Raw genomic sequence first — 14,411 nt, forward strand, 5'->3', positions numbered from 1 at the left:
ACACAGTTCTTCTTTTGTGGATTGCTGCAGAGACAAATCTACTGTGGGAGGTGAACAATGATGTCATTTTTTATGTACAATATATGGCAACCTAGTTGTGTTTTGTGGAATTATCCATCGACAAATAGGCCTACCAGAGATAAACCCACTGTAACTAGATTTAGTCACCATTTTATTGAAATAAAGTTTAGCCATTTTTATAAACTAATGTAAATCTTAATTCAGAGCATACATAATAGCACATAGTGTCAAACTAATGTCATGAAAATAGCATCTACAACAAACTAAAGGGTCTGTAATTTCTGGTCCAATGCTGGCCTCTATCGTTCAGCATTGTCATTGCAACAACACTGCCCTGCGTACCAATTAGCATGGTGGCGCCGGTTGGACTGTTTCATAATCAACAACAATGAATGTTCTATCATGTTTTACCGAGTTAGCGCTTTTTTTTGTTCAATGGACGCTTGCCGTGATTAGGATACTGACATTACCACGAGTCCTGTTACATATTGAAGGTAGGAGTTTATTTTATGTGTTAAGTGACACCACTTCCCCGGTGCAAGTGGGCCGGTCCGTTAAAATTCGAGCTGTTCGGAGGATTATACACATGCCGAATTTACAAGAACACTTTACCGATTAGTAATAAAGTGTCAATACATTTTCCGATGTGTGTTTTGTGCCGATAAGCAAGGCAAATATGGAGTTATTATTGCGTCACAATTCTGCGCGCGCGAGGGGACATTTTGAGCGCACCAAGAACTTAATTTTGTAGAGAAATGTAGTGTTACGCAAATAATTATTAACTTTGAGGAAAAGAAAATCAATTTTGCACTCAATAGAAGTTAATTTGCATGTCTGTTCTTATCCACATATGCAGACAATTCCAATATCTTTCAAAGAGTTGTCTTGCTCTCTCCACATAGTTCTACTGCTCTCTCGACAGCCCTGCTCTGTGCGCGCTCAAAGCTTTGCCTGCGCTCGCTCAACATGCAGAGTGTTACAGCGATCTGATTGGATATCAAGCCAGCCAATCATACATGACCTTCTCCACTCCGATTGGCTGGCTTGATCTCCAATCAGATCGCTGGTTAGAACAGTAAGAAGAGGCGGACAGTTTGATAGAAACATGTCGGAGCAGCAACGCGAAAACAGCGCCCAACAGCCACATGTGAGTAGTTAATACATCTTTAATTACTTTTTAATGAACCATTATGAATTTGCTTGCTTATCAGCTGTATAGATATCAGGCCAGTAGTTACTAGTTTCCCGTCTCACTTAGTATAAGGGAAGTAAGCTAGCATAATATAGCCTGCTAGCCAGCGCTGTCTGCTGGTGGTCTGGGAGAACTTGTCGCATGTCGATGCTACACATTTTTTTAAGATCACAGAGGAAACCTTGATCATGTCTGGTCTAGAAACTAAACGGCAGATAGCGCTCACAACACATGGCAAGTGCTTTCAGTTCCCCGATGCACAGCTAACAGTTAACAATAATGTTCTCACCCTTTTCTTCCATCAGTTCAAAGTAATGCAAACATTCCCAGGTTGTTAAATTTATTGTTATGTGCATTCTGAAAGCGAATCAGAGCCGACAAGCTCTGATTTTTAATTGCACTAAAAATTTAACCATTTGAAAGGAAAATAGTAATAGTTTGTAAATGTGACGACTGGGACTATCACCAGTCTGCAGAATAGCCTAATAACATGTTATTATGTAACAGCTTTTCCAATGTTCTCTTTCCCTCTATCTTTTTAAATAAGAAGTTTCATTCAAGTAAATGTATTTTCTTTATTCTGGTCTAGAGAAATAGCATAGATTTTCTACTCGGTGTACGTTTTAGTCTACAGTCCACTTTGTGTTGTCAAATGGGCTTTTGGCTTTTACTAAGACAGGAACGGGAGTAGCAGTGTGTGCTCTAGTGGCGTTTTTTTTTGCACTCGTCAGGTATACGTGACTGGGGAGCAGGTGTATTCTTATTTCTCATGGCTTGGACAGAGAACCTCATCTTTTATTATGTTCATGCTTGATTCAAACATTTCAATGAATTTGTTTAAATATGTCTGCAAACTAACGTTAGCTAGTTATGATTATCTGGTCTAAACAGCTGTGACATACCACTGGTGGCAGTCCTGCTGCCCAGGAATTTGCCAGACTGAAACCAGGACTGCGAGAAATACCAACAGTCTACCAAGCCAGACTGAAAGCAGGACTGAGAGACCAGGGCCATGCAACGTTACTGTGCATCAGGAGATGACTAGGTTAATATAATTCAGATAATTTCATTCACTTTGCTTTATCAGGATGCATGTGTTCAGGGTTAGCAAAAGATTTGTTGAGTTGGCCTATAGAGGATTAATAATTTAATTAAAGAAACATTTAAAATTGTATTTAGTCACATCATATAAATCACAAACATTTAATGCCATAAAATGTTAAAATAATGTATGGAGATAATGTGATATATGATTAGAGTACACTTAGGTCTGTAATTCTCCTAGAAAATGGATGCATGGTATTTAGATTTCATCATGCAACTTTTACCCATTAATCTCCTGTACATTTTTTTCAATCCACAGATCGTTTCCAGGATATTTCAAGTCAAATGTAAATCGTGGTAAAAAGAGGTGTTTAACTGCCACCAAACAGTCTTTTAAGATCAACAATAAGACAACTCCTCTTAATTTTTATCTGCTACCAAAAAACACTACCCGGACACCTTTACCAACTGAGGAGCTTGAACTCCTCCAAGCAGGGATGGGAAGACAAACGGTGTCTATTCCGGAAGACAGTGACCATACAGAGGTACAATTATCAGTCCAGTAGTTTTTCTCAGTGTGAAATGCAATCACCACAACACATATTCTCTCTCTCCCTCTGTCTCTCTATGCTTTGCTCTTTACCTATATCCAAGATTTCAAGGATCCTGACTGAAACATTTCCCAAAATGGATGGTCTTCGCGGAGGATGGCTCTTGCACAAAGCAACAGGTTTGCAAGACTATGACATAAGGTTTTGTTTGTTTGGTTCTTGTCATTAATGCATTTACTATATCCCAATTTCTGCCTGTTGTTGTAGCATAACAAATTTAACCACTGACATTCTTTTGAATGTGAACAAAATACACATAAAGGAATTTTATTTTTTACCAGCCATAGCTGCTGTAACACTGCATCCCTCAACCCTACTCATATAACCAGTTATTTTTGTTTTTTCCTTGAAGGTGGAAGTGGTCGACGAAAACTGGTGGTAATTTCTCCAGAAGCAGAAGGGTATTCTGCTAAAGCTCTGCGAGCTGTGTCAGCGGGTGGCAAAGCCACCTTTTACATTGTGCCACTCCAGGAGACATTGGATACCTCTCCTCTGCCTTCTGACTCACACCACTTTTCAAAGATGCCAAAGAAGACATGTTACCAGTGTGATGAAGTAATGCCTTTGCAGATGCTGGCAGTGCACATCAAGACATGCAAAGGAAAACTGTCCTCTGATGAGACTGACAATGATAATGAGGTTCAGGTGAGAGGAAAGGTTTGTTTTTTGTTTTTTTTAATTTTGTGCCAGTGATCATTGGAACATGACAGTTAAGATATTGACTGTTTATTACAAGCATTGTCTATAAATCTGCAGACCTCCAAAGACTTATGGATAGTTGAGGACAAGAGTAAGGTAAACCTAGTACATAAGTAACATAAAAAACCACTATGGTCCCAGTTGGGCCAGTATTCATCCCTGTATTAGTTCTTTGTAATAAAGTGCAATTGTGTTTTTAAATTTCAGGTGGTTTGTCCAATTTGCTCTGAAGAATTCCCAGAAGACGAGATAACATTCCATGCTAGTCTGTGTGGAGAGAGGTGATCTGCTTTGCTTATGGTGTTCTGCATCATAAACATATTTGAATATAATGATGTCTATGTATATGCATTGCTTTATCTTTGAACTTCTATATGGTGTTTCATGTACAGTTCAGAATGTACAGTCCTTTCTGCTGCAAACAACTGTGGCCAAAGTGCTTCTGCCCAAGCTCCTGTGAGCACACCAAAAAGGTAAGTGATATGTTTTCTCAAGACAAGCGTCAAAATGAGGAAACAGAAATCAACTGTTACACTTTTCACAACATAGAAAAAACATTGAATTCTAGTGGTTTTGTCATGGTTTTATACCCAGCGATGACCAAAAAATTAAAACAATTTAGTGTGAAATTACATGTTTTGGTAGGCAATCCTTCTACTCTCTCCCAAAATGGTTGTCCTATACTTGCAATGTGTCTATGGGACTGTTTGAACTACACTACCAGTCAAAAGTTTTGACACACCACATTTTTCAAAACTATCTTATAGTTTAGATTATTTGCCTTGATGGAAAGGCAAAGGCTTTGGAAAGAAATTCATATATAGGATCAACTTCACTATTTATATTTGTCTAAGAAATTAATTTCATGCATTCACGCATAAGCCTTTAGATAAAATTGGCTTTAAGATGAAGAAAAACACAGGATATTCAGTCAGCTGTGTCAAAACTTTTGACTGGTAGTGTATGTTAAAGGGGTGTAAGGTTTACAAAATGTCTGAATTTGGGATTGATCTAATTTATCTTCTATTCTTAACAGTCTTGACGATGTGCTACGCTTCCTTGGAGATCGAGTTGACAACACAGCAGAATTTAAATTGTGTGTCGACAGAGAAGACCTTCTGGAGAGGGGAATTCTTCAGTGGAAGAGGAAGAAAGCAGCATCCCCTGTCAGTGCTCTCAAGGTGGTCTATCTAGGAGAGTCAGGCATCGATACTGGAGCTCTTAGGAAAGAGTTTCTGACTGGTGAGTACTTTACCTTCTTTGTTCTGATATATAACAGTAACAATGGGTCGTCTAAAACCAGGTCTTCCTCTTTGCTTAAGATATGGTTTCAGGCATTGAAAACAGATTCTTTGAGGGAGCTGGGAACCAGGGTAAAAATCCAAAGTACTCTTTGACAGACCTTGATAATGAGAATTTCAGGTTAGTTATATACAACTATTATATATTTAATAATTTTATATTAGAACTGTTTTTCCCTTTAAACACAGAACTGTTGGTGAAATATTGGCAGTCAGCCTCGCGCAAGGTGGCCCAGCTCCTGCATTTTTGACAGAGTGGTGCTACAAATTCCTCTGTGCAGGGGAAATTGATGTTCAGTGTCTGTCTAAGGAGGATGTGACCGATGTAGAATCTTCTCTTCTCATCAGCATGGTAACCACTTGATTTTACTCTATCAAGTCCGTAACGTTTTTAATGTAATGTTGTATTAGCCTGAATATAAAATGGTGTTTTCCTGGAAATTATGTATGAAAAGGTTGGGTCGTCTTATAGTCGAAGGCAAGTGTAATTACACATACAGCAGCAGATGGCACTTTTTTAAAATACGGGTTTTCCTTAGATATGGTTGACATTGTAGTATACAATTAGACTACATGTTTGCTGGTTATTGCACTCACAATGTGATACAAGCTTGTTTTTACATCAGCCTAACTTTTCTTATTCAATGTGTATTATTACATTATCTTATTAGCTAAAATTACTTTTCTATATATAGAAATGGGTGTGGAAAAAGAGGGGTTATTTTCAGGGCCATTTTATGTCAAGCTAATACTGTAGTTCACCATCTCTATCCACTATTGCATCTTTTAAGGTAGAAGATGCTGCAGATACAGAATCTCTGATGTTGTGGGCTAATGAAATTGTAAGCTGTGGATACACTGGCCAGATAAAGCTGGAGCGGAAAGAAAACATCATTCGGTAAGGACTTTCTGAATATTGCTCATTTATGATGTTTTTTGTGTGTGTGACATTTTGTGTGTTTTTTATTAGTGCTATTGTCTTGCACTCCACAACAAGACTGATTCCAATGCTGCAGCAACTCCGCAAGAGCATGGAACTGTACGGCCTGGTGGATCAGACGGCTGCTAATTCTGAGGCTTGCCACTCCCTGTTTGTTCCAGGGAAGATAATCAAAGTAAGTGTGCTCATAATTGTGTCAGTGTGTTCTTCCTCTTTGTTTTTTTTATACTGTATTTCCAATTATTAAACACTGAGATAAGGATATTCACCAAATTTGCTTTACCGTTTATTTTCCTAGCCTGATGCTGATTTCATAATGATGAACTGCCAGCTACGTTTTAGTGAAAAGGGAACATCTAAGGAGGTAACTGAGAGAAAGGTGATCAACTTTCTGCAAGATTTCTTGCAGGAGCTTGAAATGGCAGGTAAATAAAATTTCACCATTTCAGTTTTCCCTATAGTTATCCAGTGCAGAACACATGGCAACTAAAATTTCAGTTTGTCTTAAACTTAAAGCTACATACATTATGCAGTTTACACAAATTTAGAGTTAAAGAAAAAAAAACAAAACTAGAATACCAAGGTTGCTGTTGTCGGTTTCATTTTATTTTAAACTAAATCTTGCATTTCAGAGGAGGAGGAGGATACTGCAACTGGTGACACAAAACCTCTCTCAGTGCAGGATGTGCTCCAATGGATGACTGGGCAATCCCACATCCCCATCCTTCCTGAAGAAAAGAGGCATTTCAAAATAACATGCAACTTTGACCACACATGCGGGGAGCGGCTAGGAGATCACTCTGTGTGTTATCCAATTGTGAGCGCGTGCACACGTACGGTAACTTTTCCTGTTAAACATCTTGACACGTACACCGAGTTTAAAAGACTCATGAGTGAGGCAGTTCAATATGGTGGAGGATTCTACAGAGTTTAGGCACTGTTGTAATGACATTAATGTAAAACAGTAGTTGAATGTATTACTATATAAACAGCTGTTGTGTTCAGTCAAGACATTGCTGTTGTGGTTAGTATATTGACACAGTATGCAGGAAACGCAAGTACAAATCGCGTCCATGTGACTGAGAATGTTCCAGAGGGTTAATAGCTCTATGAAGCTCTGCCAGGGCTTGCTCATCTAGTGGACAGTCAATTTCAGGGACCACAACTGCAACACTGGAGTCCTCTTGCAGTATGGCACTGTCCCAGTCAATGCCTGGGTCACGAAGATCCTACAAATTGATATCAATAGTAATGTCACACACTGATGTCTTTTTGCACTTTAAATATGATAAGATATGACTAAGATTGGATACTTGTTAAAATAATGCCACATTTTCTTTGTTGTGTGATTGTTTACAATAAAGCCACAAAAGTTAAAGAAAGCTATATTTGATTTGCTCTCGTCTTTGTTAAAATAAAAATTTGAACTACATGAATAGATTGAAACCAACAGTGATGAAATCCAAAACATAATCTATATGTACCTCAAGACACTCTCCCTCATCCAGATGTTGTACATGTCCCATATGCCACAGCTGTTGAGTTAGATTTCCCTCCGACTGTAGAGGGTGATTATCCCATCCGCCAGTGAAAGCATCAAGGTCTGCTCGGAGGCGAGGAAGAAAGATGTAGTGCACACCGAAGATGTGAAGGACGTTTGTGATGTCTAGCAGACCATCCTCCTCAAGTGTATGTAGAACATCATGGTACTTGCTGGTGACAGCAACCCAGACGTCTCTCCAAAGGCGCTCGATCCTAAAATAAGGTTGTAATTAGTTGAGTTTGTGTTTAGAATGCCATTATTTGTTTGGAAAAAGTCACTCTACTAGGATTCCTAAAAATGATGCAGTCAAATCATTAAGTCTCACAAATAATACTGAGGGACGACAGAAAAAAAAAAACATACCTTTGATTATGGACGCTCTTTCCTGAGATGAAGCTTGCTCTTCCTGTTCCTCTTGTGGCAAACATGAAATGTGCAATGTCAACATTTTCTACTCCTTGGTCCCCCCTAACCCTGCAATTGAGATGATAGTGAAAATTACTATTCATAAAAGTTTCACTTTGATGTCCAGTAATGAAATAAAGGCATAATTGATAGTGTATATCTTAATAACAAATCTGTATGATTGTTAAATCTCCCAGTACTCATGATTGTGTGTTTTATTTGTTGGGGGAAATACCTTGATGGTAAGCCATGGAGCTGTGTGGATTTCAGGAAAAATGAGAACGCTGTTGATGCTCTGTTATTGGTTGCAGCATCCAAGTACATGATCTGTAATTACACCATGTGACATTTTATATCTCCTTTCAGCAAATGTATTCAGTGTGTTTGTCTGTTTGACCCTATGTGGACCTTCAGGTGTTCATATTATGAAATATTAAGTTATAATTAAGAATTCATTTTAGCCAATCTACATTTAGCTGTTTAAATTGACTAACTACAAGTACAAATAAATTACCTTCCTTGAGTAGCCATCCACTCCACCAAAGACAATAATATTGTACCTGTTAGGAAAAAAAAGTTGTAGTTCTATTTTGTATAGGCAAAAAAAAAAGAGATAATAGGCAAAACTGGTGTCAATGCAGGTCTCCATGAAAGTTTTTATAGTATTACCTGCCCTCCACTCTTAACATACAGATAATTGTATGAGCAGGCCATCATACTGTACCTTATCAGTTTGTGATTGGTATCAATGTGGACCAGGGAAAGGGGGCCTTGCACAGAATAGCTTCTCCGTACAACACAGCCTAACTGTGTGATCCGTGAAAAGATCCCTACAGCATCAACCCGATGCATGGACGCCATCATTCGCCACCACTGAACACGAAGGCCCATCGAAACCAACTGTCCTCGAACCATACAATAACCAGCATTTGGCATCTGAGTCTTGATAGTTGATATCACATTGTCAAGCTCATGGTCAGTAAGGGTGCAGTATGATCCTCTCACAGACAGATCAAATTCCTGCATCCTTCTATAAATTGTCCTTCTGGAAACACCAAGGCATTTGGCAATGCACGAGACGGGCAGATGTGTGTCTAGCAAATTCTTCAATTTTTCTCTCTATCACAATTCTGGGGCAACCAGCACCTGGACCAACCTCTGTTTCAAGTTCCACAATAGGTGTAGAACTGGCCTCAATTTCAGACACTACCAGATGATAAAGGTTATGTAGTGCTTCTGTAATCTCTGGAGGGATGTCTATTTGTCCAGAAAATGATTCAAACAGAATAAGCTTGTGGCGGCTCAGGAACGCCAAATAATCAATGTTCAATGGCTGCTGGTTTATGACAGATTGTAATTTGGTCAGAAGTCTCTCCATAAACTGCTGTTTCAGGATATCCTGTTGGGATAGAAAGAGGTCAAATTAAGTTCAGAATTAAAACAACACTAGAAGTTAAATGTGTCTTAAAAGAATGTGCTGGCAATAGGTAGTACAGAGCTAAACAGACAGCTGCATAGTATACTTAGCAACTACCTTACACGTCATAGTCTATTTTCTGTAGTGACAGTTAACTTAAACTTTTCAAAGCAGCTATTTAGATGTGTCATAGCAGGGTCAATACAGGTGTAACTAATAACATTAATGATGGTTCCATTCCATTTAGGTGTTCCAGTACATGCTGGCTCATTGGAATGGCTGTGGAACACCTAAATGGAATGGAACCATCATTAGTGTTATTAGTTACACCTGTATTGACCCTGCTATGACACATCTAAATAGCTGTTGTGAAAAGGGTCCATTAAGCTAAATATCTTTTAAAATAATAGGCTTTGATGTGGAAGCTGTTAGCTAAGTGTACTATATAGCTGGTTGCCAACTATTTGCAATCTCATTGAAACAATTTGAATCCAGGAAGCTATCTGCCGTTTAGTTTCTAGACCAGACATGATCAAGGTTTCCTCTGTGATCTTAAAAAAATGTGTAGCATCGACATGCAACAAGTTCTCCCAGACCACCAGCAGACAGCGCTGGCTAGCAGGCTATATTATGCTAGCTTACTTCCCTTATACTAAGTGAGACGGGAAACTAGTAACTACTGGCCTGATATCTATACAGCTGATAAGCAAGCAAATTCATAATGGTTCATTAAAAAGTAATTAAAGATGTATTAACTACTCACATGTGGCTGTTGGGCGCTGTTTTCGCGTTGCTGCTCCGACATGTTTCTATCAAACTGTCCGCCTCTTCTTACTGTTCTAACCAGCGATCTGATTGGAGATCAAGCCAGCCAATCGGAGTGGAGAAGGTCATGTATGATTGGCTGGCTTGATATCCAATCAGATCGCTGTAACACTCTGCCTGTTGAGCGAGCGCAGGCAAAGCTTTGAGCGCGCACAGAGCAGGGCTGTCGGGAGAGCAGTAGAACTATGTGGAGAGAGCAAGACAACTCTTTGAAAGATATTGGAATTCTCTGCATATGTGGATAAGAACAGACATGCAAATTAACTTCTATTGAGTGCAAAATTGATTTTCTTTTCCTCAAAGTTAATAATTATTTGCGTAACACTACATTTCTCTACAAAATTAAGTTCTTGGTGCGCTCAAAATGTCCCCTCGCGCGCGCAGAATTGTGACGCAATAATAACTCCATAGGCAAAAACAAATTGCCCGATTTTTAACGGACCTTGGCGTGGTTGGACAGCCTTCAAACAACAAATTGTATGCAGAAATCTCCGCAGCGCGTGCGCCGTGGCTGTTCACTGTTTCAGTCGCTACCATTCGGGAACCTCTTGATAAATTTACTAGTCATATTATGCTTCGGTAAAGCAGAAAGATTACACATTTAACCTTTAATACTTTGAAAATGTGATTGCATATCATTTGTATATTGGTGGTGTTGGCCTTATGGAGATTAGCCTACCAATGTAAGTTCATCGTTGAACAGTTAAACACATGGCATTTTAGAAATACTGGGCTAGTGTCAGGTGAGAGTGCTTTAGGCACCTGTAGGAGGTTTGCAATAAAGGAGCCACAAAGGCCTAAAAATAATAAAACTACAGTAATGGTCTAATACATTATAGAGGGATACTGTAGAAATATCACGGAAAACTATAGGAATATTGTGGGATTTTTAGTGATATTACAGGAGATAAAAAAATTTACATAAAGTACAAAAAGGTCACTTTAAATGAACTATTTTGTACCACAGACATTATAGGAATATTATGCCTGTGTTAAACAATAGGCAAATATTAATCTTTTCTTGACTGCCTCACCTCACAGTAGTACAATGTTGTTTTATGACAGGAGTTATCCAGGTGACCACACTGCACCTTGATCCCTCCTCACCTGTACAGCAGGTGTGTGTCAGTCACCTTTGACCCCTGCCACACCGCCTCCATCCCTGCAGCCCGGCTGTTCGCGCCCTTTGTGCGCAGGGGTCGCCGCCCGCTCTGTTCTCCGGGCAGGCTGACCATTTTTCTTTCAGAAAGCATAGGCTCCAGCCAATGCTCCCCATTCACTAGCACACACACGGGCATAATAGCAGCATTAAAAATTCACAAGCATCTCTTCGGTCTAGGAGAGGGGGGAACAGAGTGGGAGGCTCTACGAGAGAGAGAGAGAGAGAGAGAGAGAGGGAGGATGTGAGTTGACACTGCTGACCTCGTCCCTTAAAGATGCCGTAGAGATGTCTCGCTGGAGCCAATCGTGGATGGAGAGATTCTGCTTTGGAATAACCTGAAGAGGAGAGGAACGGCGGAGGGATAATGATATAGAGAAAAGAGAGGAAGAAACAAAAGGTAAGGCTGGTTGGCTGCCTGGTGTGCTTTGTGCGGAGCAGGCAGGCATGGTGACACTTGATGCTGCTTGGCTCCATATGGCATGGCTAAGTGTTAGTGTGTGTGTGGAGTGGGGGTGCCAACGTGAGTCATTACTAGAAGTTGGTGCTTTGTCAGTGCTTTGTTCTTTAAGCCTTGTTTTAGTTTGGTTGGCTGCCGTTAAGAAGTTGTTTAAAGCCATAAGCTGAATTTCTAGAAGAATATGTTCAGTCTTTTGCTGTCATAGAGTGTAAACAAACACACAGGCAGAATACCTATACTGTGCCTACAGATGGGTTATTCCATAGGTGCAGGAGACAGTAGTTTGCATCCTTGTCTGTCATTAGCTCTTTTTTTAACTGGCTTAATGTAACATGGGGATTTTTCACAGTAACTGAGGTGATAATTAGGTGGTATTAACCTATTAGGGACTGAGCTGGTATGACTTTAAGAGGCCAATCTCCATGAATCTTTTCACTGCACATTGTGTTCATTGACTGAAACCCAAGAGCTCCTTTCTAATCAATGTTGCAACGATAATCGCATGTTGTCAAATTTCATATCAATGGAGCTGGAGTTACAGCTTTTGAAACAAAACATTTTTCAAACTGGCATGGCAGGCAAACCTCTGGTTCCCAGGAAAAAGACAAGCGGTACAAATTGACTAATTCCAGTTGAAAGAGGTACTGCTGCTGACTCCCTTGCTCCCCTCCTCATTATAATAAGGATTGTGACTGGTGGACATACACTACTTTTATTAGTAGAATAAAAGTAGAATTTTCAGTAGAGCTTAGAAATGAGAATAGGGCGGTGAGGTCACTGGAAAGATGGCTTTAAAACCAATATTTATACAGTATATGGACAGTCATATTATGTATACTAGTCATAGTATGTCTATGTGTATCTAAGTACAGCTTACATTTATTCTAAAATGATGCCCACACAGAACGCACTAGCAATTCAAAAGGAATTCATATTTACAACTAAAAGTATTTAACGTTAAAACATATTAGAATTACAAATCTTAAAATTCAAATATTACATATTGGACGTTGTTTTTTGCTGCAGGTGATGCTTCTCCATTGGATGCCTCCCTCCAGTGACCTCATCACCTCATTCAAATTTCTCAGCTTCTCGGAAAATATTACGTTTCATTCAAACTCATTTCACAATTGGCAGTCACCCATGTTTGATGATTTCATCTTTTGCTATAGTACACCTATTGATATTCTACTGAAATGATACAGTACAGGATTTTTAGCACAGGACAAGTACAGCACATTTCCCTGCTCTTATTTGCATGTAAATCAAGTTCAGTGATTCTATTTCTCTTTTGTCTCTCTTCTCTTCTCTTCTCTTCTCTCCTCTCCTCTCCTCTCCTCTCCTCTCCTCTCCTCTCCTCTCCTCTCCTCTCCTCTTCTCTAGCTGGCAGAGTAGAAACTACCAGCCATAGCCAAAATTCACCAGCATTTGAGGAGTGTATTAACGTCCCACCCTGATTAGGACCCTGGTTAATTTGCCTCTTCTGCCCTCTTCTGCTTCATCCTCCTCATTACATAACATCCTTCACCCCGCTGAAGGCTGCACAGCTTGTTGCTGCCCCCTGCCTCTCTGTCTGGGCTGGTGTTGGTACACTTCTGGATTAGGTGCATAAATGTGGCAACATGGATTGATATCTGGTTTCTTCATATCTATTGAGCCAATCACAGAGACTCACAAGCGTTGAAATACCCATAGATAATGTTCAATGTTTAATGGAGTTTGATCGAATTGACCTTGACCTTTCTCTCTGTCACCCTGGTGATACGAGGACATATAATATGCCTAGTGAGGCTGAATACTTAATGCGGTCAACTACTGACTTCAGATTTATTTAGACATCAGAGGGTGCTCAGTAAATAATATCCCAGCAAGCATTTGATTGACAGCGACATGCAGGAGGTGACCAAGTTCAACATCAACCCAAGCGAGCACAAAATTATGTCACAGTGAAAATTCATTTTAAAACAGCTTTGATGCCATATAGATATGTAAGTCTTGATTTCACAAAACAAAAGTGTGCCAACTCTTACAAAAGACCCACATGTGGAGTGTGGACCTATATATTCTATAGAAATACAGGGATTTTATGAACAAATAGATAGATTGTCTTGTTTTTGTGTGTGTGTACTGAGTATATGTATATGCACCTTTGTCTTTTGCATAAGCTAAGGGCTTACCAGACTCATATGAGTGGATCATCATGTTTGGTGTATTCAGTGGAAATCTCTCCTAAGGCCTTTAAAAGTGGACCGCTTGTACTCTGTGCTTCTGTGCGTGGGATCTATAAAGTAGTGATGCTGTTTGTCTAAGGGATAATTTAGCCCATTGATGTACACATAAAGAGGTAGGACTAAAGAACATGAAAGGACCTGAGGCATTACATGTTGTTGAGCATTTAGCTATATGGCATTGAGTTTATTACACAAAGGAGTGACATGAGTGTTTCATAAACCATTGTAAGCCCTGCAGTGGAAATTAGGGTAACATTTAACTAAGCTCTGCCCACCAGCTGTACGTGCGTGTGCCTTTTGTCTGTGTGTGTGTGCGTGTGTGTGTGTGTGCCACCTTTTCTTTGTGTCTGGTGCGTGTATGTGAGGAGTTCTGATAAGGCGCCCACACACACACACACGCACAAATGCGTCTTATGCTATTGTCACTGCGGAGGCTTCGTAGCAAATCATTCTTTTGATTCTGCCGCTGTGATGTCAGTGTGGGATGATGATAGCGTAGTGTGTTTGTGTGTGTGTGTGTGTGGGCGTAATGTGTGTAAGTGCGTCTGTGTCATCCAACCATT

At 39.7% G+C, this 14,411-nt stretch overlaps 1 protein-coding gene and 1 long non-coding RNA gene across 2 annotated transcripts; one reads left to right on the forward strand and one right to left on the reverse strand.

Moving 5' to 3' along the window:
* Nucleotides 1-1,126: 1,126 nt before the first annotated feature.
* LOC139909622 (uncharacterized) lies at nt 1,127-3,852 on the forward strand. The gene is made up of 5 exons (XM_078284419.1): nt 1,127-1,168; nt 2,647-2,802; nt 2,912-2,987; nt 3,221-3,513; nt 3,775-3,852. Exons 1-5 carry the CDS (start codon nt 1,127-1,129, stop codon nt 3,850-3,852), a joined length of 645 nt encoding a protein of 214 aa, XP_078140545.1.
* A 3,603-nt stretch (nt 3,853-7,455) lies between these two features.
* On the reverse strand, nt 7,456-8,018 carry LOC144539453 (uncharacterized). The gene is made up of 3 exons (XR_013504965.1): nt 7,992-8,018; nt 7,715-7,825; nt 7,456-7,563 (listed from the first exon to the last, which is right to left on the reverse strand). It is a non-coding gene; the product is annotated as an uncharacterized LOC144539453 (long non-coding RNA).
* Nucleotides 8,019-14,411: the final 6,393 nt, after the last annotated feature.

The sequence above is a fragment of the Centroberyx gerrardi genome, chromosome 7, assembly GCF_048128805.1.
Source record: "Centroberyx gerrardi isolate f3 chromosome 7, fCenGer3.hap1.cur.20231027, whole genome shotgun sequence".
Lineage (NCBI taxonomy): Eukaryota > Metazoa > Chordata > Actinopteri > Beryciformes > Berycidae > Centroberyx > Centroberyx gerrardi.